The sequence below is a fragment of the Archocentrus centrarchus genome, unplaced genomic scaffold, assembly GCF_007364275.1.
Source record: "Archocentrus centrarchus isolate MPI-CPG fArcCen1 unplaced genomic scaffold, fArcCen1 scaffold_27_ctg1, whole genome shotgun sequence".
Taxonomy (NCBI): Eukaryota; Metazoa; Chordata; class Actinopteri; order Cichliformes; family Cichlidae; genus Archocentrus; species Archocentrus centrarchus.
This window is the reverse complement of record NW_022060257.1, coordinates 128,637-155,697: the sequence shown is the minus strand read 5'-3', so window position 1 is coordinate 155,697 and position 27,061 is coordinate 128,637. Positions and strand designations below refer to the sequence as shown.

At 39.8% G+C, this 27,061-nt stretch overlaps 1 protein-coding gene across 1 annotated transcript; it reads left to right on the top strand.

The window, feature by feature from the left end:
- The first annotated feature begins 904 nt into the window (after nucleotides 1-904).
- On the top strand, nucleotides 905-25,265 carry LOC115776202 (ectonucleoside triphosphate diphosphohydrolase 2-like). The gene is made up of 9 exons (XM_030723799.1): nucleotides 905-1,080; nucleotides 4,961-5,078; nucleotides 9,348-9,498; nucleotides 9,607-9,766; nucleotides 18,803-19,030; nucleotides 23,362-23,643; nucleotides 24,327-24,446; nucleotides 24,635-24,769; nucleotides 24,897-25,265. Exons 1-9 carry the CDS (start codon nucleotides 964-966, stop codon nucleotides 25,101-25,103), a joined length of 1,518 nt encoding a protein of 505 aa, XP_030579659.1. The 5' UTR covers nucleotides 905-963; the 3' UTR covers nucleotides 25,104-25,265.
- Nucleotides 25,266-27,061: the final 1,796 nt, after the last annotated feature.

The window sequence follows — 27,061 nt, the reverse complement described above, 5'->3', positions numbered from 1 at the left end:
TGATCTCAACCCAATACAACAGCTTTTCAGCTAATAAATATGAAACTGAATGCAAAAGGCCTAGCAGAACAGCTCAGAGGAAGGAAGTGCAGCATCTGGTGACTGCACCACCAGTTTTTGACTGCAAAGGATTTTTGTAGTTTGTTCAATTAATTTTCTGCCTGTAAAAATGGGGGAAGTATAAAATGTATAAAAATGTATAAAAATAAAAAGTATAAAAATGACTGTGATTCCTAAACAGTTAATGCCACATTTTAAAAACTACTTGGATTAAAGCAGAAGCACAATTTACCATGCTGGTTAGTAAAGGAGTGCATTGTGACCTGTCCAGGTTATACATCAAAAATATGATGCTGCCTGTCAGATCTGGCAAGAATAAATAAAATAAAAATAAAAATACAATTAACAAGAATAACCTACAGAAAACTTATAGAGCTCTTCTTGTAAAAGCAAATATGTTTGGTACAATAGTGCATTCGGATCATCATTCCGATTGCAAAAACTGCCAGATGTGACAGGCCCAAAAAAAACCCCCAAAAACCCAAATATATATATATATGTGTGTGTGTGTGTGTGTGTGTGTGTGTGTAAAATGCTAAAAGAGGTTAGTTTAAAATTTTCTCAGAACATTTTTAAGAAGTATGAACCAAGTTAAAAAAAAAAAAAAAAAAGTCATGTTAGAACAATGTAAAGCGGACACTTTCATGAGTAAATCCTTTTGCCCACCCCCCGCAAAAAAAAAGGTTATATTATGTCTAACGATGAACAGTGAACAGTTTCACATGTGCTGGCAGAAGTTACAGGAAGTGGGAATTCACACCATGCACAGAGTCAGAAGCTAAGACTAAACCCACAGCCTTCAGTTATTTAATGCATGCCTTCCGTTTTGTTTGGTCGGGTATTACACACTCGCGCGTTTTTACGCTAAACCGTTGGCGGCGAATAGAAGCAGCAGAAGTAAGTATGGGTCTGTGGCGTTCCCAAATCATTCCCGCGATTCTGCTGATCGTTCTGGCTTTGGTGGAGATTCTGTTGGTGGTTCTTCCAGCAAAAGAGATGGAGGTGCCTCCAGAAAACATGGTAATTATTATTACTGTTATAGACACCATTCACCGGAGATAAAAATAAATTATCGGTCAGTGCATCGTTATGAAATCATTATTATTATAAGCTGTTTGAATTTTTTATTTATTAGGGAAGTAATGAAAATAGAGTTACAACTGCCCTGTCTTGCTTTCTCTGGAGTATCTTTGGTTCTATATATATAATTTGATTAAGCCTTTGGGAATGAAGTTAAAATAGATACAATCACTTGCGTTACACTCTGGATCAGGGTATGTGTATACTAGTAATGCACATTAGGAGTTCATTAATATATTTATATTTGGGTCCATAATTAACAAGTTTTTACAATTAGTTTGTAAAAATTTGCAGATTTCTATTTTGGAAGACTGCAAGTGCAACAGGGAAATATGAAGCATCCACTGTTCACTAAGAATGTTGAGGTAGCATCTCCTGTGTGCCAACTAGTGTTGGTCTTGCATGTACTTGCAGAGTTTTGTATTATTTTAGTGTAATTTCTGGTCCGAGCACAATTTGTCCTTTCCCATCACATCCTTGTCCCTTGTCTCAAGATATCTGTAGTAACTGTCACTCCAAAAGTGCATAAAAAGACAGATTAGATTTTCTGTCTCGCAGATAATTGAAGAACTTATGTCTGAAAATAACACAACTTTTAAATTAGCAACTCTAATGTTCTTACTGAATTTGGCAGAGTAATGTGTTATAGTACTGCATTACAAATGTAATGTGATTACAGTAACATCTTACTTTGGAATACGTTACAGCCAACACTGCATACCCAGTATAGCACACCACAGAATAAGACCAAAGATGCTTTTCTCTTCAAATTAAACCTGAAAATGTTCAGACTCTTAAATCACCTTCACTCAGGTGAAGGTGCACATTTCAAAGAAGCTAACAAAGGCCAAGTGGCTAAAACTAAAGCTATCCAAACTTCCGAGCTAGCAGCTTTGGCATGAGCCTTGGTATGAACAAAGGATCAAAGCCCTTAGGAGGAAAGTTATAGAGATAAGTGAAAAACAGAAAAGAGTCAATGTCCTGTTATCTGGAAAATGATGTAAGTACATGCCATTTGTTTTGTTGCACCTACTTTTGTTTTGTAAGGTAAAATAAAGGTGGGGGAACAACAATTAATTTTCAGTTATTTGTACCTCATTCCACTAGCAGAGAATTTTATTTAGAGTTAAGTGAGAGAAGGTCTTGTAACATAGTATAATTTGGAGGGAATTGCAAAGTTGACAAATTTCTTTTACTGTGAAAATAATTTTAAAACTATTTTGCTTGTTTGCTTTACATTAAAGGAAAAGTTGATTTTAGTTTATGTATGTTGTCAATTATAGTTCTTAGAATGGAAATCACAATTGGCAAAAATCTATATCAGCAGGTCAGATTTAGAAAAAAGAAAATTGCAATCAGTACATCTCTAATTTAAAACACCAATACTTAAATGGATTCTGTGAATAAGGCCTACATGCTTAATATCAGTGCCAGCAACTAGGCAAAAATGTATTAAAATTGTTGGTTTTGGGGGATGTGTGTTGGTATACTGACAGAGAGATTAATCTGTGTGAAATAAAAGTAGGCTCCAGATGGTCTCATCTAAACCTGCTCATCTACATCTCAGCTGCATACTCATGATTTAACATGCAGCTCTGAATGCATTTCCTGACAGACATCCTCAAAGGTTTGCAAACAAAATGGCATGACGCACCACCAGGAAGGCAAGATATGTGTGTGCCATAAAAGAAGTGGTTTTGCTTTATTTGATCATTGTTCTGAGCTCATTGCCCGTGGGCTTTTCCTTTTATTCATCTCATAGACACTTTGAAATCTTTTCTTTTAAAGGGCAGCACAAAATAGATATTCTGAAACAAGTCCAGTGAAATAAGTCTGCTTTGAAGCTGTCTTGCTTTGTCTGTAAAGGGTGCACAGACATAAAACAAAAACCTATAGTGTAGGGGTTTTTATTAACCACATCCTGTACAACCTCAGTTAAGCGTTAACTACATGAAACATACCTTCACACACTGGAGTGGTTACAACAGTCAAAATAAATAGCTTAGTGTAAAAACAACTTTTTAAAATAAGTCATATATGGTTAATGACATATCATTCAAGCAATTGCAGTTTTCAGCAGTTTACACCTTGAAGAAGTAGGTACAGGTTGGTGTATATTTTTATGTCAGTTCAGTTATTACATTTCCAAACCTACCTTGAGTCCCTGGACTTGGAGGTTTTATGCCATTTTTTGGTCACAATTGTTCCATGTTATCTTTTTACACCAGATGATTCTTTTATTAACAGAGAAAATGAGGCATATTTTCATAGGTGGTAATTTTCCAGGTCCTATTTTCATAGGACCTGGAAAATGAAGGTTTGCTGGGAATGATCCCAACAAACACTGAGATGTTGAAAAATTATTTGAATGTCCAATTAAGACGTCCTGCTGTGGCTCAGAAATAATTCCCAAATAAAAGTTGCATGGATGTTACCCAGCAAAGGAGAGAAATAAGACATGTGACAGCGTGGATTGTTCAATGCAAACATTAGGCCCCTAATTACATTCCGATCTACTGTGCAAACTGACAGCAAGCATTTTAAAAAGTGGCAGTGGAGCAGTGGGTAGGTGCTTGCCTTGCAGCCGGAGGGTTGCAGGTTCGAGCCCCTGTCCCTGTGCTGCGTTGTGTCTTTGAGCAAGACACTTAAACCACATTGCCTAAAGGTAGCGCCGGTCTTTGTCTGCATGTCTGCAGATGCTCGTCTCTAGATGAGTGATCTGGAATGATCATTTCATTGTGTGCCTTGCCTGCGCAATGACAATGAGTTGAATCTAACATCTAAATTACATGAAAGGTAAAAAAGAAAAATGTAATTTGTGAAAAAATAGTAATACCTAATAATGAAAAAAGTGTTTAATAAACATTAAAAAATATTTCAAAAACATTACATTTACAAAATGTGTATAATTTATTTTGTACTTTTAGTTTTCATTTCTTTATTTTTTCCTTTTTTAGAATAGAATAGAATGCCTTTATTGTCATTATACAGGATGTACAATGAGATTAGAGGGCCACTCCTGTTCAGTGCCATGCAATAGAAAGTCAAACTTTCTAAAATATAACATATAAATTGGAACTAAAAATATACATAAAATATACATAAAATAAAAACAGTATGCATAAAATATACAGAAAATAAAATTTTATTAATTTTTTCATTTGCTTCCTTTCATTGATTATTGATTACATTGTGCAGTCCAGCAACTGAACCACAGATATAAACAAGTGACAAAATAGGGATTTTGCTGGTATGATTTGGTCCACTTGCTTTCAGGGATTGGCGTTTGCAGTTCAAAACAAATTTGTTCTAAATGATTGCTTTTATCTTGTGATGAAATTTTTTATCCTGATGGAAGGGATCCATTCTAGATGATAATGCCACCATCCATAGGGTCCATGGTCTTACTGAGTGGTTTGATGAGGACAAAAATAATGTGAATTATACACTATTACCTTAACTGTCACCAGCTCTCAACCCAGCTGAAAAACTATTAGAGATTTTAAACCTTTGAATTACAGTTTTCTCCAAAATAATCATCCAAACAGAAAATAAGGGAATATCTTTTGGAAGAATGATATTCTATCCCTTCAGCAGAATATGAGAGATCCAGTGCCAAGTTGCTCAAAAGCTGTTCTTGACACACATAATGGTCCAATTCTTTAGCACATGATCATTTTTCTTTTCTATTTGTAATCCATATGTACACTGAATGGCTGAGGGATGATTGTTAGATCGTTAGAATCCCATACAGATAACCCTCTTTATGCTTTATCTCTGCCTGTGTTCTCCTACAATATTGTATGTCTGTCTCTTTCAGTATGGAATTGTTCTGGATGCAGGCTCATCTCACACTTCCATGTTTATTTACAAATGGCCGGCTGACAAGCAAAACAATACTGGCATCGTTACCCAGCATAAAGAGTGTCATGTAGAAGGTGAGTCCGTTTATGCTGTTTAAGACAAAGATGATCTCATGAGTACTGGAACTTGTGATTTGGCTGGTACATGTGCTCAACAGCTTATACTAAGGATGAACTTTAACTTTTAGTTCCTAGAGTTTCTAAAAGTAGAATAGTCCTTTAGCTATCAGTTATCTTTTCTGTGGAACTAGGTCCCATTTTGGATTCAGGAGACACACTCTCTAATAATCTCTAATTTCTCTAATTATGTGTCATACTTTCCTGTTAGGGCTGGATCAGGTGACCCTGAACCATTCATTGGTTATGCTGTCATAGGCCTTTTTTTTATAGCATCAAGTAAATTGACTTTTAGCTGGTCTGTTAAATAGCAGAGAGGGTTGTTAAACAGTTTCAGCTGCACTGTTGTTAATGAAATGAACAACAACTAGAAGGGCAACTGAAACACAGCCCCCAAAACAGGAATGGTTTTATAGGTGAAGACCACTGACATTTTTCCCTGCTCATCTTTTCTGGCTGCTTTTTCATGAGTTTTGCATTTGGCTAGGGTCAGTGTCACTACTGGTAGCATGAGGCTGCCTGGACCCTACAGAGGTTGCACAGGTAGGAACTCCTCCAGGATGGCACATCAATACGTGCCAAATTCCAGGTGAGAGACAATTACTCTGGGAGAGCTGGACAAGGCTGTAGAAAGTCCTCAAGCCATTAGCAGGATGGATATCTACTCCCTTTTCCAAAAAGGAACAGGATAAGCACTGCCAGGGCCCTACAAAATAACCTCCAGCAGGCCCTGCTGTGACCAAACAATCAGAAACAGATGTCATGAGAGTGGCCTGAAGGCCCAACATCCTCTAGTGGGTCCTTTGCTCACTGGCTGGCAGCATGGAGTGCAACTGGCATTTGCCATATAATACTAGAATTAGCAGATTCACCACTGGTGCCCTGTGCTTTTCACAGATGAGAGCAGGTTCACCACATGTGACAGACATGAAAGGGTCTGCAGAAGCTGTGGAGAATGTTATGCTGCCTGTAACATCATTCAGCATAACTAGTTTGGTGGTGGGTCACTGATGGTCTGGGGAGGAATATCCATGGAGGGATGCACAGACCTCTACAGGTTAGGCAATGGCACCCTGACTGCCATTAGGTATTGGGATAAAATCTTTGGACACACTGCCAGACCTTGGTTCCTAATGGTTCCTGGTGCACGACAGTCCCTGGTCTCATGTGGTGAGAGTGTGCAGGCAGTTCCTGGAGGATGAAGGAACTGATACCATTGACTGGCCCCCAGACTCACCTGACCTAAATCTAACAGAACACCCCTCAGACATTATGTCTTGGTCCATCCAACTCCAGCAGGTAGCACCTCAGACCGTCCAGGAGCTCAGTGACACCCTGGTCTAGATCTGGGAGGAGATCCGCCAGGACACCAGCATTGTAGATTAGAAGGTTACCTGGGCAACCAGAGCCTGGAATGTCCACAAGCTTCAGAGATGTGCAATGAGGAGCTCACTTCCAATGTGTGTAGCTTTAGGGTTTTTGTCCTAACATTGTAGGGTCTTTGCCTTACTATATAAAGTACACTGTGAACTGACAGTATATAAAGCACTTAGCTGCTAAAGCTAGTTAGCTGATTAGTGTGCAACCTTGAAGTGGAAGTACTGTCACTGTTCTGTCTAGTGAGAAATGTCAGTCATGATAAACTGAGTACCATTCCACTCTGAGCACTCAAATTGCTTTTTACTGCACCTTATTCACCTAATCACATAGACATTGGTACAGCCACTTACTCTATACCTAACCACCTTGCCCAATATTCACATAGAGACTCACACTCCCATTAATATATCAGGGGAAAACTGGTGCCGAACCCACCGAGGATGAAACCACCAACCTTCCGACTCGTAGATGACCCACTCTACTTCCTTCTTCAGAACAGAACAAGCCGGTTCTGCAGTTCTTTTCAAGCACTCAACAATGCCATGATCTGGATCAGGGTTATTATAGTTAACGAAAAGGTGTAAAATAAAGGGTGTAAAATTTAAATGCTTTATCTTCAATTCCCTTGAATTAGTTTCACGCGTTTCACCTCCTTCCCACACACCTGATCATTAACACCACCTTACTGAGATAATGCGAGTGTTTTACAGCAGGACACACTCTGAAAGGTACAGGAGATTACGAAAGGCTAATCCACCGCGGTGTGGTGATTTTCTTTAAACACAAACGCTAAACTGGGAAAAACACTTTACCCTGCATGACATTAAAATGCTTACCTTTGCATGGAGATCTGGGTGACTGGTTTGCAGAAGTCATTTAAGATTTGTCCTGTTTTTACCCGAGATAGTCGCCCTACATAGTTTACACATCAAGCATTTTCGTCTCATTTTCATTAGTTGACAAAAGTGTCAATTAATTTCGTCATCGGTTATATCCTTTTGGGTAGTTTTTATTTAGTTATCGTCTCGTTTTCGTCATGAAAAAAAGGGCCATTAACGAAAACTATGATGAAAATATAGTAGCCCCTCCTGATGAAAAAAGAGCCAGCTCTTAGAGCCGACCGTCACTGTCTGCACTTGTGGCCACGCGAGCACTGCTGAGCTTAATTGGGTAAAAAAAAAAAAAAAATTCTGATCACCGGCCAGTTCGGCCTGGAAACGACCGGCCGTTCGGGAAACCTTCCTAACCTCCCGATGTCCACCAGGCCCCAGATGGTTGCGGTCTGCCAAAAAAAAGTGGCGGAGCCCCATATGGAGTTTCTTTGAGTCCAATAAGAGTGTCTTGTTGTGAATGATGAAAAATGTATGGAACATGTCTCAGTGAGGAAAAAACACCAACATCAAAGTCCACCTGAGAAGCGCACACAAGGCAGCTAGGGAAACCGCTCTGAACCAACGTAATCTGGCATTCACTTCCAGAGAAATGTGACTGCCACGCAGCCGCAACCTTGTGACGAACCTGTTCCGTCCTTGTGCGTTTTCGGCCACTTTATCAGTGAGAGAATAACAATCAGGAACAATCAATATAAGGACTCACAAATGTCAGCAAATTCCTGGAGGGAGACTGCTAAAACTGTCGGAATGGACGCGAGGGAATGAAGAAAGTGAAAAAACAGGGAAAAATATGTTTGCAGCCAAAAAACTGAGCACAAAGAGTGAGGACCAAAAGAAGTCCCAGCCAGCACTGTATATAAAACACCAGCACATGACCGTAAAGTAATTAACACACACAATCCAGCTATGCAAGCAGATATGCGACATGAGGTCGGCCACATATTGAGCATCTAACAAAGTTGGCGCCAAAACAGAAGCTGTTGTTAATCTACTGCACTGACGCTTAACTTTATTGGGAGTTTATTGTAGAATTTATTAAGTTTGGGAGTTCATGTTTTTTCTTTGTTTCTCCCTGTTGATGTTCATGTGTGTCCTTAATATTACACACATTTAGCACGCAATGCAGCTGTCTTGTGAACAGTTGTTGAATAAATTTCTTTAAAGGGTATCTTTTGTTGAGTTACACAAGAGTTACTCTTGTACCTTGAATCTTGCACCTGACAATGTATGAAAAACTAAAACAAATACTGAAACTAACGAAACTAAACTAAAACTAAGCAATAAACCACTCTGAAAACTAATTAAAACTAACTGAATTAAAGAAAAAAGTAAAAACTAACTAAAACTAAACGATAATGTAAAATCCAAAACTATTATAACCATGACCTGGATGATTAAGAATATAATATCTTTGTCATTGCATTAAAGAGATTTACACAACAGAATTAAAGTATGATCCTTCACAGACAACCTCAGACGTCCATCTCTCAAACTATCAATATAGTGCAAGTGAATTTAGAATGCAAAGAACAGTGCTCATTTACTAACTCTCAAATATTTCTTAAATCATTGCTAAATAATACCCAAACATTTACAAAAATATTGCTGTGTTAAGTGGAAAATGTTTTCAAATCTCCTGAACTGACCACTTAACCCCAGACTGTTCCACTATTTTAAGGAGACTCACTTTCACTTCTGCCATAAAAAAATATCCAATGCCTTTATAAGGATATTAAAATTGTATGTTTTGTTCCTAAGTGGTCCACTTCCTCACCATACATTTTTTTAAATTTTAGTAAGTGCAAGTTGTTCCCCTTTTTATTGGCCTTGTTTTCACTGTTTCCTTAGAAACTCCAAATGCACAATGCACAACATTCTAAGTCAAGAAAGCCCAGTTTTAGAGAGGATCAGGTTAAGTTCCTATACAAATAGTTACTTTTTTCTGTCTTTTCAGGTGGAGGGATATCTAGCTATGCAGGCAAACTTGGTGGTGCAGCAAAGAGTCTGGAGAAGTGCTTGGAACAAGCTTTGGAGTACATTCCCAAATCCAGACACCATCAAACTCCACTCTGTCTGGGAGCGACTGCAGGCATGAGGCTCCTGAAGTTAGTAGAAGTGGTTTATCACACACTGTGCACACACCAGTCATTCATATGTGTATAAATAGCTTCAGAAAGATTTACTATTGTTTCATTTAACCCACTTATTGATAGCATAGTCAATCTCTCAGAGTCCCAGCGTATAATGAAGGAAGTGGAAAACAAACTGCGGTCCTACCCTTTCAAATTCAAAGAGGCAATCATTCTGAACGGGCAGGCAGAGGGGGCGTTTGGCTGGGTCACCGTCAACTACTTACTGGAAAACTTTGTCAAGGTGAGCTCTAACTTTTAGATGAATTTCCACTTTTTTTTTAAACCTTTATTTTACCAGGTAAATGTTTGAGAACCAGTTCTCATTTACAAACATGACCATTTTTCTGCTGACATGCTGAAAAATAGGACAGCTGAGTGCACTGGCCCATCAACCAATGAAGCTGTTGAAAGCTCTTGTTTTTTTTTTTTACATTTTTGGCCACAGCAGCTTTTCGTGACAGTGGAGAGAGACAGGAAATGGGGGAAAGATACAGGGGAAGACATGCGGGCAAATCGGCGACGGGCCGGGACGCAAACCCGCGCTGCCCACACTGCAACGCGGTGTGTGTATGTGGTTGCCGGCTTCACCACTAAGCCACCCAGTCACCCAAGCTCTTGGTTTTTATACTCCAAATAGCAATATTGGTATGTGAGTAGAACTGAAAGGGTAAATATATTTAAACACAAACTTAAATCATAGCTTCTTATTGAAAGATTGATTTACAATCATATAGATTTTTTCTTTTTCAGAATATTATTATTGCAGGTTGTTTTTGGATATAGGTCATACGTGTAGATAAAACCAATTTGTGATTTTCTGTTTAGTAACTATATTTTAGCGGCACAAAATACCCTAACCCTAACCAGGTAGGCCACATTGCTGCTATTGGCTTGTTCTTCATAGCCAAATCCAACAACTAAAACAGGGCTTTCAATTTGTTTTGGAGTAGCAGGGGTGCATGCCAAAGTAGCAGGCACCTTATGACCAAGACCTTTGCTGTCCTCCATAGGCGTCTTTTCCCATATGTTTTGCTTTTATGAGTACTATCCCCTAAATTTTACTACTTTTTAAAGACTTTCATTCTGACCACTCCCATAAATATATCAACGTTACTATAAATGAACAACTTCTACTATGAAAGGAAGAAATGCCACGGCCGATGTGTTCACAAACCATTACTCAACAATGTTACGGTTTAATTTTAAACACAGGTGGCAAAAGTACTGACATTCTGTACTTCAGTAGAAGTACAAGTACTTGTGTGAAAAAAAATTGAAGTACTGGTACAACATCTTTACTTAAGTAAAAGTAAAAAAGTACAGGCTCTGAAATGTACTCAAAGTAAGAAAGTAAAAGTAGCTCTTCGGAGGACGTTTCTACCTGCTATTTTTCTGTAAAGCTAACTGAACCTCATTATATATTATTGTAATAATATAAAATAATACATGAGAATACAAATGTTATTCCAATCTAAATTTTAATCCTAAGGATTGCTCTCAGTTTGAATCTGTTATCTAGGACACAAACTGTGAAAGGGAATTTAAACACAGCTCTATTCTCTGTGTCCTCCATAGTAGAAGGTGACTGTGCCTCCACCTAAACACAAACATGAGGATACTCAGATCAGATCAGATAGTGTTTTATTTGTCACATGCACAGTTATACACAGTACAATGCACAGTGAAATGTATTTTGTACCTGCAACCATATATACACACACATATAAATAAGAAGAAGAATAAAAATAAAAAAAGTAATTCACACTATACACTATACTCTCTATACTATACACTATACACACTTTTATAAATTATAATATTTACATTGTGCAATAATGGTCCAGTTAGGGCTCAGAGTTGAGCAGACGGATGGCTTGTGGGTAAAAACTCTTCTTCAACCTTTCAGTCTTAGTCCTCAGGCAGCGGTAACGCCGGCCTGATGGGAGCAGGGAGAAGATAGAGTGTCCGGGGTGGCTGGGCTGTTTTAGGATCTTCATGGCCCTCAGCCTGCACTGCTTGGTGTAAATGTCCTGCAGGTTGGGGAGGGTGGTTCTGATGGTCCGTTCAGCTGAACGAACCACCCTTTTTAGGGCCATGAAGTCCTGCTTGGTGCAGTTTCCCATCCAGGTGGTGATGCTCCCACGCATGATGCTCTCGATGGTGCAGGTGTAAAAGTTCCTGAGCACCTTGAGTGGGAGCTTGAAGTCTCTCAGCCGCCTGAGGAGGTAGAGACGCTGTCTGGCCTTCTTCACAGTGATGTTTATGTGATGAGTCCAGGACAGGTCCTGTGAGATGGTCACTCCCAGGTATTTGAAAGTGTCCACTCTTTCCACCTCAGCACCACTGATGACAAGTGGATGGTAGTCCACGATCAGTTCCTTCGTTTTGCTGACGTTGAGCAGGAGGTGGTTCTCCTGGCACCAGTTCTCCAGGCGGGAGACCTCTCTCCTGTAGGCTGTCTCCTCATTGTGGGAGATTAGTCTCACAACAGCAGTGTCGTCAGCAAACTTGATGATGACGTTGGACTCTGACGTGGCCTCGCAGTCATGGGTGTACAGTGAGTACAGCAGAGGGCTGAGCACACAGCCTTGGGGGGATCCAGTGTTGAGGGTGAGGGAGGATGAGGTGAGGTGACCCACTCGTACCACCTGTAGTCTGCTGGTCAGGAAGCTGTGAACCCACCTGCACAGGGATGGGCCCAGGCCCAGGTCCAGCAGCTTAGAGACCAGCCTGGAGGGAACTATGGTGTTGAATGCTGAGCTGTAATCTACAAACAGCACTCTCACATAGTTCCCCTTACCAGTGTCTATGTGTGAAAGGGTCTTGTGGAGGAGGAAGGATATGGCGTCATCTGTGGATCTGTCTGGCCGGTATGCAAACTGTAGTGGGTCGAGGGTGGTGGGCAGTGAGGAGGTGATGAATGTCTTGATGAGTCTCTCAAAACACTTCATCACCACAGAGGTGAGTGCTATGGGCCTGAAGACATTGGGGCTGCTGGGGTGTGGTTTCTTTGGGACAGGGACTATGATGGACTTTTTAAAGCAGGTGGGAATCACACACAGTTTCAGTGAGAGGTTGAATATCAGTGTAAACACAGGTGCCAGCTGGTCAGCGCAGGGGTTAAAGTGGGATTCAGAAGGTGGAGGAACCCTAAGATCAGCTGTAGTGGCTCTGTATGGGGAGAAGAATCACAACTTTCTATTTTGAGCTCCAGTAAATGATGTTGTGTGCAGGCTGTGATCAGCTGACCTGCTGCTGCTGCTCTAAGGTTTACTGCTATGTGTGGATGAACTGAATTCAAAAAGATGTAACCCAGTATTTGACAGCTATCTGAGCTGATCTCCATCCCCTACACTGACAGCATACAGGCTGTAGAAATGTTGGATTCAGTGAATGAATGTCAGCATCAGCAGCTTTGATTCAAACTCATCTCTGCTGCACTGATGTAACCTGTAACTCTGACCATGAACACAGCCTCTGTGCACCAGCACAGAGCTTTACTGTAATTACAGTACAACAAGCTAACCTGTTTATTACGTGCTAAACTGCAGTATTTTCATACAGTCTTTGAATTACACTAAGTCAGCATACTTGAGTTTGTTTTGCAGTCCTTATTTTTTATTCTAACCTCTCTTCTTCCTCTCCTGTCCTCTTTCTCCATCTCTGAGTGAACTTCTCTCTTTGCTCTCCTTGTAAATACAGCAGCTCTTCTTTTAGCTAGCAGACACACTGTATGACAAACTGCACACACTTTGTGTGTTTGCTGATATTTGTTGAACATTTAGAAACGTTGCATTTATCTGCCACACGTTACTCCCTTTATGCTCGCTCCTCTTCAGTAGCGCTAGCTAAGCTGTTTATGTCCTGCGAGCACAACTTACGGACTCGGTCCGGCCCGCTGTGACCCCTGATTATAGCGCTATAAATGATACATTAATTATATGGGTTTGCGTATTTAATCCCTTTGTACGAGATAAGCCCCGGTGATGGAGGATACACCAGTACGATTGTCTCTTATGTGTTATTATTCCTCCGTTTAGGCTCAGATGTTTGATGTTTGACAGAAATGCAAATTTCTCTCTGATGTGTTAAACATAAAGTAACGAGTCTGTTTGAAAATGTAAAAAGTAGAAAGTACAGATACTTGTGTAAACATGTAGGGAGTAAAAGTAAAAAGTAGTCAGAAAAATAAATACTCAAGTAAAGTACAGATACCTGAAAAATGTACTTAAGTACAGTAACGAAGTATTTGTACTTCGTTACTTCCCACCTCTGATTTTAATAATTTTGAAAGTTAATCTTCAAAAGTACAGAAACTATGCTAATGCATATTATTTTATTGTCAAACTTGCCCCTGAATGAAATTCATCATGAAATCATGCAGACGATCGCATTCCACGAGGCCAGCGACCTTTCTACTACTACTACTACTACTACTACTTTATTTATAAAGCACTTTAAAACAACAGCAATTGCAACAAAGTGCTGTACAGATAGAAGTCAAATAAACTAATACACATAACAATGACAACAACAACAATAAGCACCAACACAATAAAACAAATAATACGAATAAAACGAGTCTCAGCATGTATTAAAAGCCAGGGAATAAAAACGTGTCTTAAGAGCAGTTTTAAAAGTCGCCAATAAAGGAGCGCTCCTAATATGCAACGGCAAGTTGTTCCATAGTTTCTCTCATCTGATCATTAGAATTCTATTGTTTACATTGTTCATGTATACCTAGATTACTTACTTTCAACCTCGGACGTGGGCTTGAACCATTTCTTAAGCCCAATCATCTGGTCCCCATGCCTGGCGGCCACTTGTGACGGCTGCTGTTATCTCTTATTTCTCTTACATGCACGAGAAGCCATGATGGCAGCAGATGATATGAATAGTCACATGGCAGTCGTGAACCAATCAAATGGCTCAGATTGAAAGAATGTAAATATTGCCACATGGCGCTGGAAATGGAGACTCGGACAGCGCAATTTTTTTTTTTTTTAGGAAAATTAAAAAGTAGACGGCGCAGAGTGGTGGAGTAGACAGAAAATGCGCCTGCCGCGGCATAATTTGAAAGCCCTGTAAAAAGGATCAAACAAGACCATTAGTATTCACAACAGTTGGGCATTTTGGACACCTCACCCACAACCAAGGGCTTAACAGTCTCACCTCAAATAAAAACAGAAAAATTTGTTCAAAACCTAAAATCTACAAGATGTGATTACTGTACTGTATATTCTGTATATTTTGAAATATTGTGTTATAGTTTTTGTAATATTGTGTTATAGTTTGTATACTTATCTCTCCAATCTCTGTACTGTATATTTTGTAAGATTGTGTTATAGTTTTTATACTTATTTGTTTTTAGGTAAGCACGAAGTACCGCAGCAGTTTCCTAATGTTGTGAATCTGTTCACCCATATGGCAATAAAACCTTCTGAGTCTGATTCTGATACACTAGGGCTGCATAAATCAATTATTTTTGTATTCTATTCCATCGATTAATCGAGTAATCGGATAAGAAATACTTTTTTTATTAACAGTTTATCTGCATATTTTAACTTCCGTACTGCAGTTTTTCCCCCTTGTGAACAAAGCGGTAGATGGAGCAGCTACTAAGTTCTCTTTTCTTCACCTTAGCACTTGCTGATCAGGTGCTTGATGAAGGACCTCCAGCTGTTTCCCAGTAAAGATTTTAATGGTGGTTACTAAAAGAAAAAGCTGCTGTTTTGGACGCTGGAAAAACGTTTCCTTTTGCACTACTTGAGCTCTCCATCTCTATCACAGCTTCCCCTCTTTGCGCTTGCGCAGTTAAAACCGCTGCCTGCTATGAGTGTTTTTGAAAAACTAGTGGCTGCGGGATCCATGGCGCATGTGTGAGTAATGTTGTGATGCTTTGTCTTCACAAGCATTCTCGAAAATACATTTCTACTGCAGGTCTATATTTAGTCACTAATAAGGGATTTAAGTATAAAAAATATTTTGATGGAGCCCCTCGGTCCTGGGGGGCAGGCCTTCCGATACCGAACCATCGCTAGTGCTAATGGCCCGCGCTCGCTAGCAAACCAGTTCTGGTAGCTACAGCTGAAGTAAAGACAAAAAAACCCAGCTAAAATTCTCAGTGAGCACAACACACACAGACACAGAGAGTAGTGGAGGTGTGGAAATGCATGTCAGCGATAGTTGCCACCCGTCCCGTAAAGTACGGAACCTTCTATGTTAAGGAGCCATATTTCACAGAGTCCCGTAACATACGGGGTTCTGTATTTTACGAGACAGATGGCAACTCTAGTGATGATCCACTCTATGTTAAAGGAAATCCATCCAGCGAGGGACAGCTTTTTAGAATCTGTGTGTGTGTGTGTGTGTGTGTGTGTGTGTGCGCGCGTGTGTGATTCACACTCCAGTCCAGTAGGTGGTGGTAATGCAGTTCTATGTTGGTTTGCCAACCTGCAAAAAGACGATGGAGCACTATAAGGGAGGAAAATGGTGTCCTTTTGACTTACGTATTGTGTGGCAAGTTTTAACCACTGGCCTAAGGGCTTGTTCATGATAACCTAAAATGGCACCCTGACAACAAATGGCAGAACTGAGTTGTCATGTCTGTGGGTCCAAAAGTTGGCCAGATTGTTCTGTAATAACAATTTGAGTTTATTTACAGTGCATATAAGGTGAAGGGTGTATTTAATCAGATGAACAAAGGACCTGACAATCAAGGAGAGTCTGGAAGAGAAGGAGAATTACAATTAGTATCACTGGAATTGATTGCAAGATGTATATATTACTGTGCAAGAAACAAAGCTTTACTTGGGGTCCAAAGGACAGAGGCAGAAGGGGGTCTGATGGAGGACTGGCTGTATTTTCAAGTGAGTGGCAGAGCAGTGGCAAAGGGACAATCTCGCAGAGCCCCACAGTAGATTGCTAAGTTAGGGCAACTTGTTCGTTGTGAGTGCATAGTACTAGATAATTAGATTTTTTTTGGATTAATTAGTTAATTAGTTAAACTGACAAACATTGTAAGCTCAGTTAAATTAAAATACCTTTGTGATAACTTACTGGTTTTAATTTTGCTTGATAGAAATTGAATGCAACTTCAGTACCACATTACCTTTTTGTTTTCTTTGAACTTAGAGAAATGTAGTGCAATAACAACTTAATTTATCAAAATCAAGATTGTGCAAAGTATGATTAAAAAATATTTGCAACACTCCTTGGGCTAATTTAACTGCAATACAACCTTTATTTTCAAATGCAAAAGTGTACAGCTGCCAATTTAAGCTACATTATTGAATTAGCAATTTGAAATGTATTTATTGTTCAGGCTCAAGTGCAGCCATAAATATCCAACACTAGCTCAAACAACAAATTTGTTTTGTATTGGACCAAAACAAATGGTGTGCTGTAATACTTTTAAGGAGAGTTTGCTTCCCAATCTAACCATTACTGCCTGAATGAACCAGAGTGTGACTGTCATGGATTTTGGTTGATCCCAGTGCAAAGTATATGTCCAAATAACAGGCAAACTGCTTGAAGTAAGCCTTTAATGTTGTCCCTGACAGTACTTCCTCTAAGCATCTCTGAACTAAGATTGGGAATACTGGACATGATCTTTCAAAAAAAAAAATGCAGAATTCTTGTTCTGTGTATGTATTTACACAGCATGTCTTGTAGAATTAACTGGAGTCAACACCAAGTACTACTGGAATGCCTTTGAGGGCAGTGGTGCAGTGCAGTCACATCTCAGATTTAATAACTGAAGACAGAAAAGATCAGTAAAGAGATAATTTTGCCAAGCCAAAGCACAAATACCACGCTCCACCTGTCTTTGGATCAAGGACTTCCTGACAGACCGTTCCCAGAGGGTAAGAGTAGGTCCCCACCTCTCTTCAGCCATCAGCCTCAGCACCGGCTCTCCACAGGGCTGTGTGCTGAGTCCCCTACTCTTCACCCTCTACACACATGACTGCACCTCCATACATGCCAGTAACTGCATCATTAAGTTTGCGGATGACACCACTGTGGTGGGGCTCATATCAGGCGGGGATGAGTCAGCATACCGGGACGAGGTGCAGCGGCTGTCAAGGTGGTGCAGTGAGAATAACTTGATCCTGAACACCACTAAGACAAAGGAGATGGTAGTAGACTTTAGGAGGACAACACATGTCATTCAACCTCTGTTCATCGAGGGGGATGAAGTGGAGCTGGTTTCAGATTTTAGGTTCCTGGGAGTACATCTGCAGGATGATTTGACCTGGAGTATCAATACGACCAGCATTGTCAGGAAGGCCCAACAGAGACTGCATTTCCTGAGGGTTCTTAGGAGCAACCATCTGACCCAGAATCTGCTGGTGTCCTTCTACCGTTGCTCTGTAGAGAGCATCCTGACCTACTGTCTGTGCGTGTGGTTCAACAGCTGCACAGCAGCAGACAGGAAAACACTCCAGCGAATCATCAACACGGCTCAAAAGATCATAGGCTGTCCCCTGCCCTCCCTCCAGGAACTGTTCAATGCCCGCTGCCAGAGGAGGGCACAGAACATCCTCCAGGACCCCTCACACCCTGGACACTCCTTGTTTCAGCTACTGCCATCAGGCAGACGTTTCAGGACAATGAAGGCCAGAACAAACAGACTGAGGAACAGCTTTTATGCCAGGGCTATCATTGAACTGAACTCTGTGTGGTTTGGACAGTGATGTGGGGTGGTAGTGCTGACTGTGTGCGTGCGTTGGTGTGTATTGGGGCTAGATTCATCTTAATTTACTATTGTGCACTGTATTTTAGTAATCATTTTTATCACTCATATTTTATTATTTTATTATTTATTGTCTGAGGCACCTAGAAAGGAATGCATTTTAAATTTCGTTGTGCAACTTCTGTGTACAATGACAATAAAGATTCTGATTCTGATTCAAATCAAAAAATGTCATTATTTAATTGATTTAATTATGGGCATGGAATTTATATCAGTTTACCTAATACTATAGCTATTCCACTGGATAAGGGTTTACTTTGACTCCTGGTAGCGGGGGAAAAAACAACACCACCATCAAGATTCAGCTGCTGGCAACAGTAGATAGTTATAAATACACTGGTAACTGACTAACCAATGCTATCCCTGCAGCATGGCTGCTTGACTAAAAAATTCCTCTTAAAGTTTAAAAAGCATTAAAGTGTTTTTGGTAGTTTTTCTGTATTTTTTTTTCAGTGAATATTATTTGTTGTCTAACATTGATTCTGATTCTAATGTGGTGTCATGTCCTTTATTGTCACTCAGTATGGTTTTGTAGGTCGTTGGATGAATCCAGGCAGAAAGACCATTGGAGCCTTGGATTTAGGTGGAGCATCTACTCAGATTACATTTGAGACCTCTGAAAAGGTGGAGAATGAAACGAATGTAATGGAGTTGAAGCTTTATGGAAAAACCTACAGACTATACACCCAGAGCTTCCTGTGCTATGGCCAAGACCAGTATCTGAGGAAACTGCTGGCTCATCTCATCAAGGTACCGTTCAAAAAATGAAACGACTATGACTCTTACTCAAAGCATTTACATTGTAATCATCCCTGTTATAATGATTCTGTATCTTCTTGACAACTGAAAAGTTCAGATGGCAAGATCAGTTAAAATAACATGTATACAACATATGCAGTTCACTAAGCAAAAAGGATCGTTGACCCAAATCTCCATTATGCTTACTTAAAGGACGAAGTAAGCATTTTCACATTTTGTCAAATAATCATAAAGTTACTTTCTTGCTAAGAAACAGATAAGGTGATCAATACTCACTCACAACAGTGTCTCATGGAGGGGTGTAATTGGGAGGAATGGTCTGCCCAGTCTGAACCGTCTGAAGCCGAGTTGTGTTTTCCTATTGGACTTCTTGTGCAAACTACAGTTTGTCCGCAGTGAACACCGTATTCAAGCATAAGGGTGTTTACAAGTGTACGTGGCACCAGGACACCCTGGGTAGCAGGTCAATTATCAATTTTGTAAGATCTATAGCCGTATGTCTTGGGCACTTGAGTAAAGAGAAGTGTTGAGTTGTCAACTGATCACCAGTGTTAATTTCGTTGACGAAATATTTTTGTCATAGTTTTCGTCGACGAACCTTTTTTTCATGACGATATCGAGACGATAACTAAATAAAAACTACCTAAAATGATGAAAACAATAACAAAATTAATTCACACTTTTGTCAACAAGTGAAAACCAGATGAAAATGCTTGATGTGTAAACTATGTAGGGCGACTATCTTGGGTAAAAACAGGACAAATCTTAAATGACCTCTGCAAACCAGTCACCCAGATATCCATGCAAAGGTAAGCATTTTAATGTCATGCAGGGTAAAGTTTTTTTCCCAGTTTAGCGTTTGTGTTTAGAGAAAATCACCACACCGCGGTGGATTAGCCTTTCCTAATCTTCCTGAGCATTGCCCTGTACCTTTCAGAGTGTGTCCTGCTGTAAAAAGCTCATATTATCTCAGTAGGGTGGTGTTAATGATCAGATGCGTGGGAAGCAGGTGAAACGCTAATGTTATTATTATTAATAATATTGTATAACTTTTTAAAAATGGTTAATTTTGTGTAAGTGTGTATAATGACTAATTCAAGGGAACTGGAGAAAAATCATTTACATTTTACACCCTTTATGTTTTAGTCGAAAAAGTCGACTGTAAATTTAGTCAACTATATTCTTAGGATAATTTCATTGACTAAAACTAAAAGTATTCAGATGACTAAATCATGACTAAAACTAAATTACATTTTCTTCAAAAGACTGTGACTAAAACTAAATCAAAATTTGCTGTCAAAATTAACACTGCTGATCACCACATGGTGGTGAGTTGGATCAGGTGGCAGGGAAGATGCTTCACCAACCTGTTATACCTAAACATATAGTGAGGGTGCGCTGGAAACATCTGGCAGAGGCCCCAGTCTGTGAGATCTTCAATTCCCACTTCTGGCAGAGCTTCAGTTGCATTCCAAGGGAGGCTGAGGACATTGAGTCTAAGTGGGTCATATTCTACACCTCTATTACTGAAGCAGTTACATGGAGCTGCAGCTGCAAGTTGGTTGGTGCCTGTCATGGCTGTAATCCCCAAACCAGATGTGGACACTGGAGGTGAAGGGACCCATCAGGCTGAAGGAGTCTTATCAGGCTTTAACCTCAACTGAGGATACAGTCAGGCAATCGCAGGAACATTTTGAGGATCTCTTCAATCCCACTGTTACTCTTTCTGTAATGGAAAGGGAATCTGGGGATGAGGGGTACAACTCACCTATCACTGGGGATGAGGTCATTGGTGTAGTTAAACAATGGTGGCAGGGCCTCTAGGTGGATGAGATTCACCCTGAGTTCCTTAAGGCTCTGGACGTTGTAGGGCTGTCCTGGCTGACACATCTCTGCAATGTTTCGGGGAGGCCTAGGGTGGTGCCTCTGAATTGGCATACTGGGATATTGGTTCCAATTTCTTAGGGTGAGCTACAACTGTAGAGGGTCACGGTCCGCAGACTCCCCAGGAAAATCTATGCAAGGGTATTGGAGAGGAGAGTCCGTCCATTTGTCAAATCTTGGATTCAGAAGGAACAATGTTATTTTTATCCTGGTTGTGGAACACTGGACCAGCTCTTCACCCTCTTGAGGACATGCAAGGGCGCATTGGAGTTTACCCATCCAATCTACATGTGTTTTGTGGATGTGGCGAAGGCATTCCACCATGTCCCTCAGGGTATCCTATGGGGAAGTGTGTCTGGCGTATGAGGTGTATGAGGTGTCTGGCTCATTGTTACAGGCCATTCAGTCCCTGTACAACTGTAATGTGAGCTTGGCTTGTATTGCCAACAGTAATTTAGACTGATTTCTGGTGGGTGTTGGACTCCACCAGGTCTGGTCACGGCCATCCATTCTGTTCAAGCATGGCCTGCTGGGAGAGGAAAAGCTTTTAATTTAACTTTGAGAAAAAGTTCATTTCAACCAAACCATGATTTTTTTCCTAAACATAAAGATAAAAACTAACCAAACATGGGATTCAAAATAATACAATACAAAAGTCTAAAAATTAAAAGGACCAGTCTCCAGGTAGTGCCAACTATCTGAGTGACTTAGTACCTCATCTGGTCTTCAAAAGGCTTTCTAGTGCTTACCATCTGTCTTATAAAGGCACTTGGCCAGCAAATCTACAAACATGATTGTTTTGGTATTGGATTTTTTTCTATTATTCATACATAAGGACATGTTAAAAACAATGTGTAATATATAATTATGGAATACATATTATGTAACTACACATTGAGTTGATGCAGCCTGCAGCTATTGTGATTGGCTTGTTCAGCACTGTTGATTCCCCCTGCGCATTTCCAGCTACTTTTCCACTGCTGTTTTGGAATTTATCAGTGAGAGAATAAAAATAATTGTTCAGTATAAGGAATAATAATCATAGCATCAATATAAGGACTCACAACTGTCAACAAATTCCTGGAAGGTGATTGCTGAAGCTATCAGAATACATGAGGGAATGTACAAAGAAGTGGAAAAACTAGTGGGCCAAATATGTTTCCCCTTAAAAAACTGACCACAACAAAGTGTGAGTATATAGGATGGAAAAAAGTCCCAGCATTTTATTTGTTTCTATCATTAGGCACACTGGAACATAACTACACGGTAATTAACACATAATGCACCTTGCACAATCATAAATGCCGTCAGTGGTGTCAGCCATTTATATAGGTTATGTCATATGCTCTACAAAGATTCCCCACAGAATGTTAATTGCCTTTTGTATGCCCTGTGTCTGTTAAATCTGGGTCTCTGTGTTTGATTTTGTCATGGATTGCCGCTGTGCAGGCAGGAAGGAGGACCCCAAAATGCAGAACTCCAGAACAGTGTATGTTACACACGGGTTTTATTTACACATGCCATACAAAACAAAACATGAACTCTCTCCAGAATAAGACTTGACAGGGAGAGACATGAAATAAATGTGACTAAACTTGACTTCACTTTGCTAAACATGCATACGAGACCGTGGAAGTACAACTAATGACGCGACAAGGAACTAGAGGACATGCAGACAATATATACACACACTAGGTAACAAGGGGAGTGGAAACATGTGAAGAGCACAGCTGAAAACAATGATGCTGGCGAGACAAGGGGAAGCAAAACTAAACACACTGCACAAGAAATAAGACACTACCAAAATAAGACAGGAAGCGGAAACAAAGACCAAGACTAAGACACAAGAACTTGACATGAGAACACAGTAAGCACAAAACCAGACACCAGCACATCCTAAACCGAAACAAGGAGCACAACAAAAGAAACAGTACATAAACAACAAACACAGAACGCTGGGTTACAGCCCACGACCATGATAGATTTCCCATGTTTAGTTACTTTCTGTTTCATTTTGATGCTCTCTTTTCGTGCACACTGTTTTGTTTCATTCCCCTTGTCTCGTCTTCTGTGATTAATATCAGCTGTGTTCTTCTTGGTATTTCCTGTTTTCCCTAATTACCTTCTTGTTAATATTTATAGCCTTTGTATCCCCACAGTTCTTTGTCACACTATACTGTTCGTTTGCCTGTATGTTTTCCCCCACTCTAACCTTTACATAGCACCAATTTGGAGTTGTCATCTTGGGAGAGTCAGAGGTGCTGCTAATAACATAAGCAATGCCTCTGTGGAATTCAAGTGTCCCAGCAAGGCATAGATTTTAGTATTTACACTTTTCTTTCTCTGATATGCTAAAATATCTTTTGTAAAAACCAACAATGTCTGATCTTATACAGCATTTCTTATAAAGAATATTTCTCTTTTTCCTTTTCTGCTAGTCTCAGATTCAGAATCAGGGTCAACACGAAGTGTTTCACCCCTGCTATCCAAAGCAGTTCAAGGAATCTATCAACCTGTGGAAGGATGTCTTTGATTCTCCCTGTTCTGTGGACTACAAACCAGCCAACATTGACCTGCAAATGAATGTAACAGTAGTGGGCACAGGAGACTACCAGAACTGCCTGGACAATGTAAAGAAGATGTTCTCCTTTGACAACTGCACATACTCCAAATGTTCCTTTAATGGCATCTTCCAGCCCAGCTTGAGAGGAAGCTTCATGGTGAGATCTTAAATTGCTGATTGGACTGATCATAGTGATTTTTGTTTTGTTTTGTTTTCATAGTGAAGAAAGTTTTAATGCTACCGTTTTGTCATGGGTTATTAGCACTCTCACCTCACAGCAAAGAATACTACATACTCTTCATTAAATGATCACTAAATGTCACTCCTTTTTTGGGTATTTTTTAAAAAAAATCTTGATTGAAAATACCCCTAAACATCAAAAATGTATCGCAGGCATGTCTGGTGCTAAGTGATTATACCAATGCTTTCTTCATAGCAGCTAACATTTGCTTTCAGTTGTGTGTTTTTTTTTTTTTTAAAGACTCATATGTATTTCAGTTTAAACAGTAAAGGGGTGCTTAGCTGTCAGCTATCCGGCCTATAAGTCTGACATCATTTCCAGGTCCAAATGTTCCTAAATAAACAGCTATGGCATAACCAATGACTGTTCACTATTAAAGATGATTGTAATATACCTTATCAACTGCAGCCATTTCTGCTTCTCTTTCTCATCAATAAAATGACAGCTGAGTGTGTTTTTTTGTTTTTGTTTTCGAGTAGTTTTGGTTAAAACAACCAGAGACACAGCATTGCGGCATATTGATAACGTGACAGTTTGGACGTGGAAATGGAATTCTACGTCATCACTTAATAACCGGATTGCATTGTACTTTTCCACAGGCATTCTCTGCTTTCTTCTTCACTCACAAATATATTTCCACCCTCACCAACATTGACATGACATCTCCCAATCAAACAGCAGAGGCTATCCAGCTCATCTGCAACATGAGCATCTCTGAGGTACTGTCCAGCAGGAAATATGCTCCATAAAAATTCTCTAATATGTACATTTGTAAATCCAGCAAACAGGCCACTATGTCCTAGCCATGTTATTTGAACATTCTTAAGTACAAGTTGTGTGCAATTTGAAATGGGTTTTAATTTAAATATGATCTTAAATAAACTGACACACTGTTTTTCACTTCCAGATGATAGATAAGACAAAATATGCAGAGAAATACATGAAGAATGTCTGTGCCATCTCCAATTTTGTCCTGGTGCTCTTAACGCAGGGTTACCATTTTGATGAGGTTTCCCTTCGTTCTATTTCTTTTGAGAAAACGGTAAGAGGTAAAAGCTAGTGATTTGCTGGAATTTAGAAACTGATGAGACTTATCAGCAATACAGTGGACTGAAATAAGAAGCCACAATATGATGTAATATCACTGCACCTTTTCTGTGTTTCTATAGGCTGGGGGAGCATCTGTAGGCTGGGCCATGGGATACATGCTAGACCTGACCAATCTAGTTCCAGCTGAACCTTCTGGAGTGATGAAGGCCCTGCCCACAGGGCCCTGGAGAGGAATCCTTTTCCTCTCTGTCAGCCTCATCTTCTTTGCAATGGGATACCTCCTAATGGTCTATAGAAAAACAAAAACTAAAGAAGACATCATTTAAGAGCAAGGGTAACCAAGCTCTCTGACCAAGAGAGTTTTCTTAAAGTATCTTCCCCAAAATTTTCAACAATTTTTTTATATTGGATGATTTACACAGTAAAGTGTGTCCTATATAATTTTTGTTGTAGATTCACAAAGTTCTGTAATTTTTCAGTTTACTCATGTCCCTGTGTGCAAAATTAAAAATAAATGAAATATTTTTAAAATTTCCAGACATCATGTGATACTACACCCACTTGCAATTAACTTCTTACATGGGACTTTTCTACTCAAAATGAGCACTAAAAGCAGTTTCTACTACAAGCTATAGTACATTCACCCATTCATATAGTGCATTATTTAAGTGCTCTCTAACTATCACACATTCACACTACCCCGGACACATCAGTAGTGATGTTACATCTGATACTAAAGCCCTGAGGCTTGTGTCGAGCAAAGGGGGCATTTCCAAATGAAGCCTGTCGAGGTCTGTATCGTTTTTCAGAATATCACATGGCAAAAGCTAAATGAGACCTTGTTTTCTGAAATCACCTGATTATGTGATTCGAGTTGCTTAAAAAGATGTGGGAAATAGAGGAAGTGTTCTGGGTGATCTGAGGTGACTACCCGAGCACTCCCTGTATTTGGGTATCCACAAACACACTGTGTATATATCAATATTTTATTGATATACCACAACTCATCTATTGATGCTTAAATATACTGCAATCCGCATAGATTTATTTAACCTGGTTTTACCTCAAATGGGGATTGTGGCATATTTGCATCATTATGCTAAAATATCTGCCAGCCAACATGTAATATAACAGTAGGAATGCTGTACATAAATGTCCAGCAGATGTCAGTACTCCTGAATTAGCTGTTAAATGTGTGATCAGGCTTTTGGTAACGCAGAGAGATTTGACACATTCACAGAGTCACTAACAGGACTCAGTAGAGAAGACCTAATATCAGAGGCAGGTTTATTGCTGAGCTCTTACAAAGTTATACAGGTCAGGGGCTAATGAGCCAAAACTACAACTCTTTCCCAAAAAATGAGGAGGGACACATACATGAGGAAGAATGTGATGAAGGAAAAGGGGAGACTGAGACAATAAATACAAACACAGGATAACAAGAAGTTTGGAAACAGATGGGAACACACCCGGGGATAACTAACGTAATGACTCAGGGAGAACTAGACACAAGATACAAAGAAAAACAGTCATCAAAATAAAGCAGAAATAAAGTCATAACAGAATAGGGAGACAAGATTAACTTGATCAAAACACAAACACAGAGGCGATGACTAAGCCAGACATGGAAACACTTTAACTGCCACTTAAGTGCAGTGTGAAAAGATCTTTTAGTGGGTCCTAATGCACATTTACAAACATGGAGAATGACAGATACACACTCATATAACCCTGTCTCCTGTGTGTAAAACAAAGTGTTACAATTGAGGTTACGTCTAATGAGGCCAACTTCCAAAAAATGCACAGGCTTATTCTACAGTCTGACAATAGTGGCAGATCGCTCCTGTAGCACTGGTGTAAAGCAGCAGCAGATTGGCTTACGGACTGGTAGGCCATTGCAGCATCTGCTAATGCCACGATCTGGGCCACTTTTACCGAGAGGCTTACAGACCGGCATACTGTTTCAGCATTCGCACTGGCCACAATAAAAATAACATAATATTAACATCTGAACTGTTTTTGTTCAGTAAGCAGCAGAGCTGTGTATACATGTATAATGTTTTTATTCAGAGATGACGTTTTAAAACCAAGCAATAGTGTTACAAGAAACAAAGCAGATTATATTCCTGTGGCCTTCCAATGATAAATTATCCAAACAAATTATCAGTCAGACTACTGAGAATGTTCAGACTGGAATTGAAACATTGCAGTCAGTAATTTTTCCTGCAGTTCCTTGACCTTTGATGACTAATGTGTTTTAGTTTTTCACTGAGACCTGTGACTG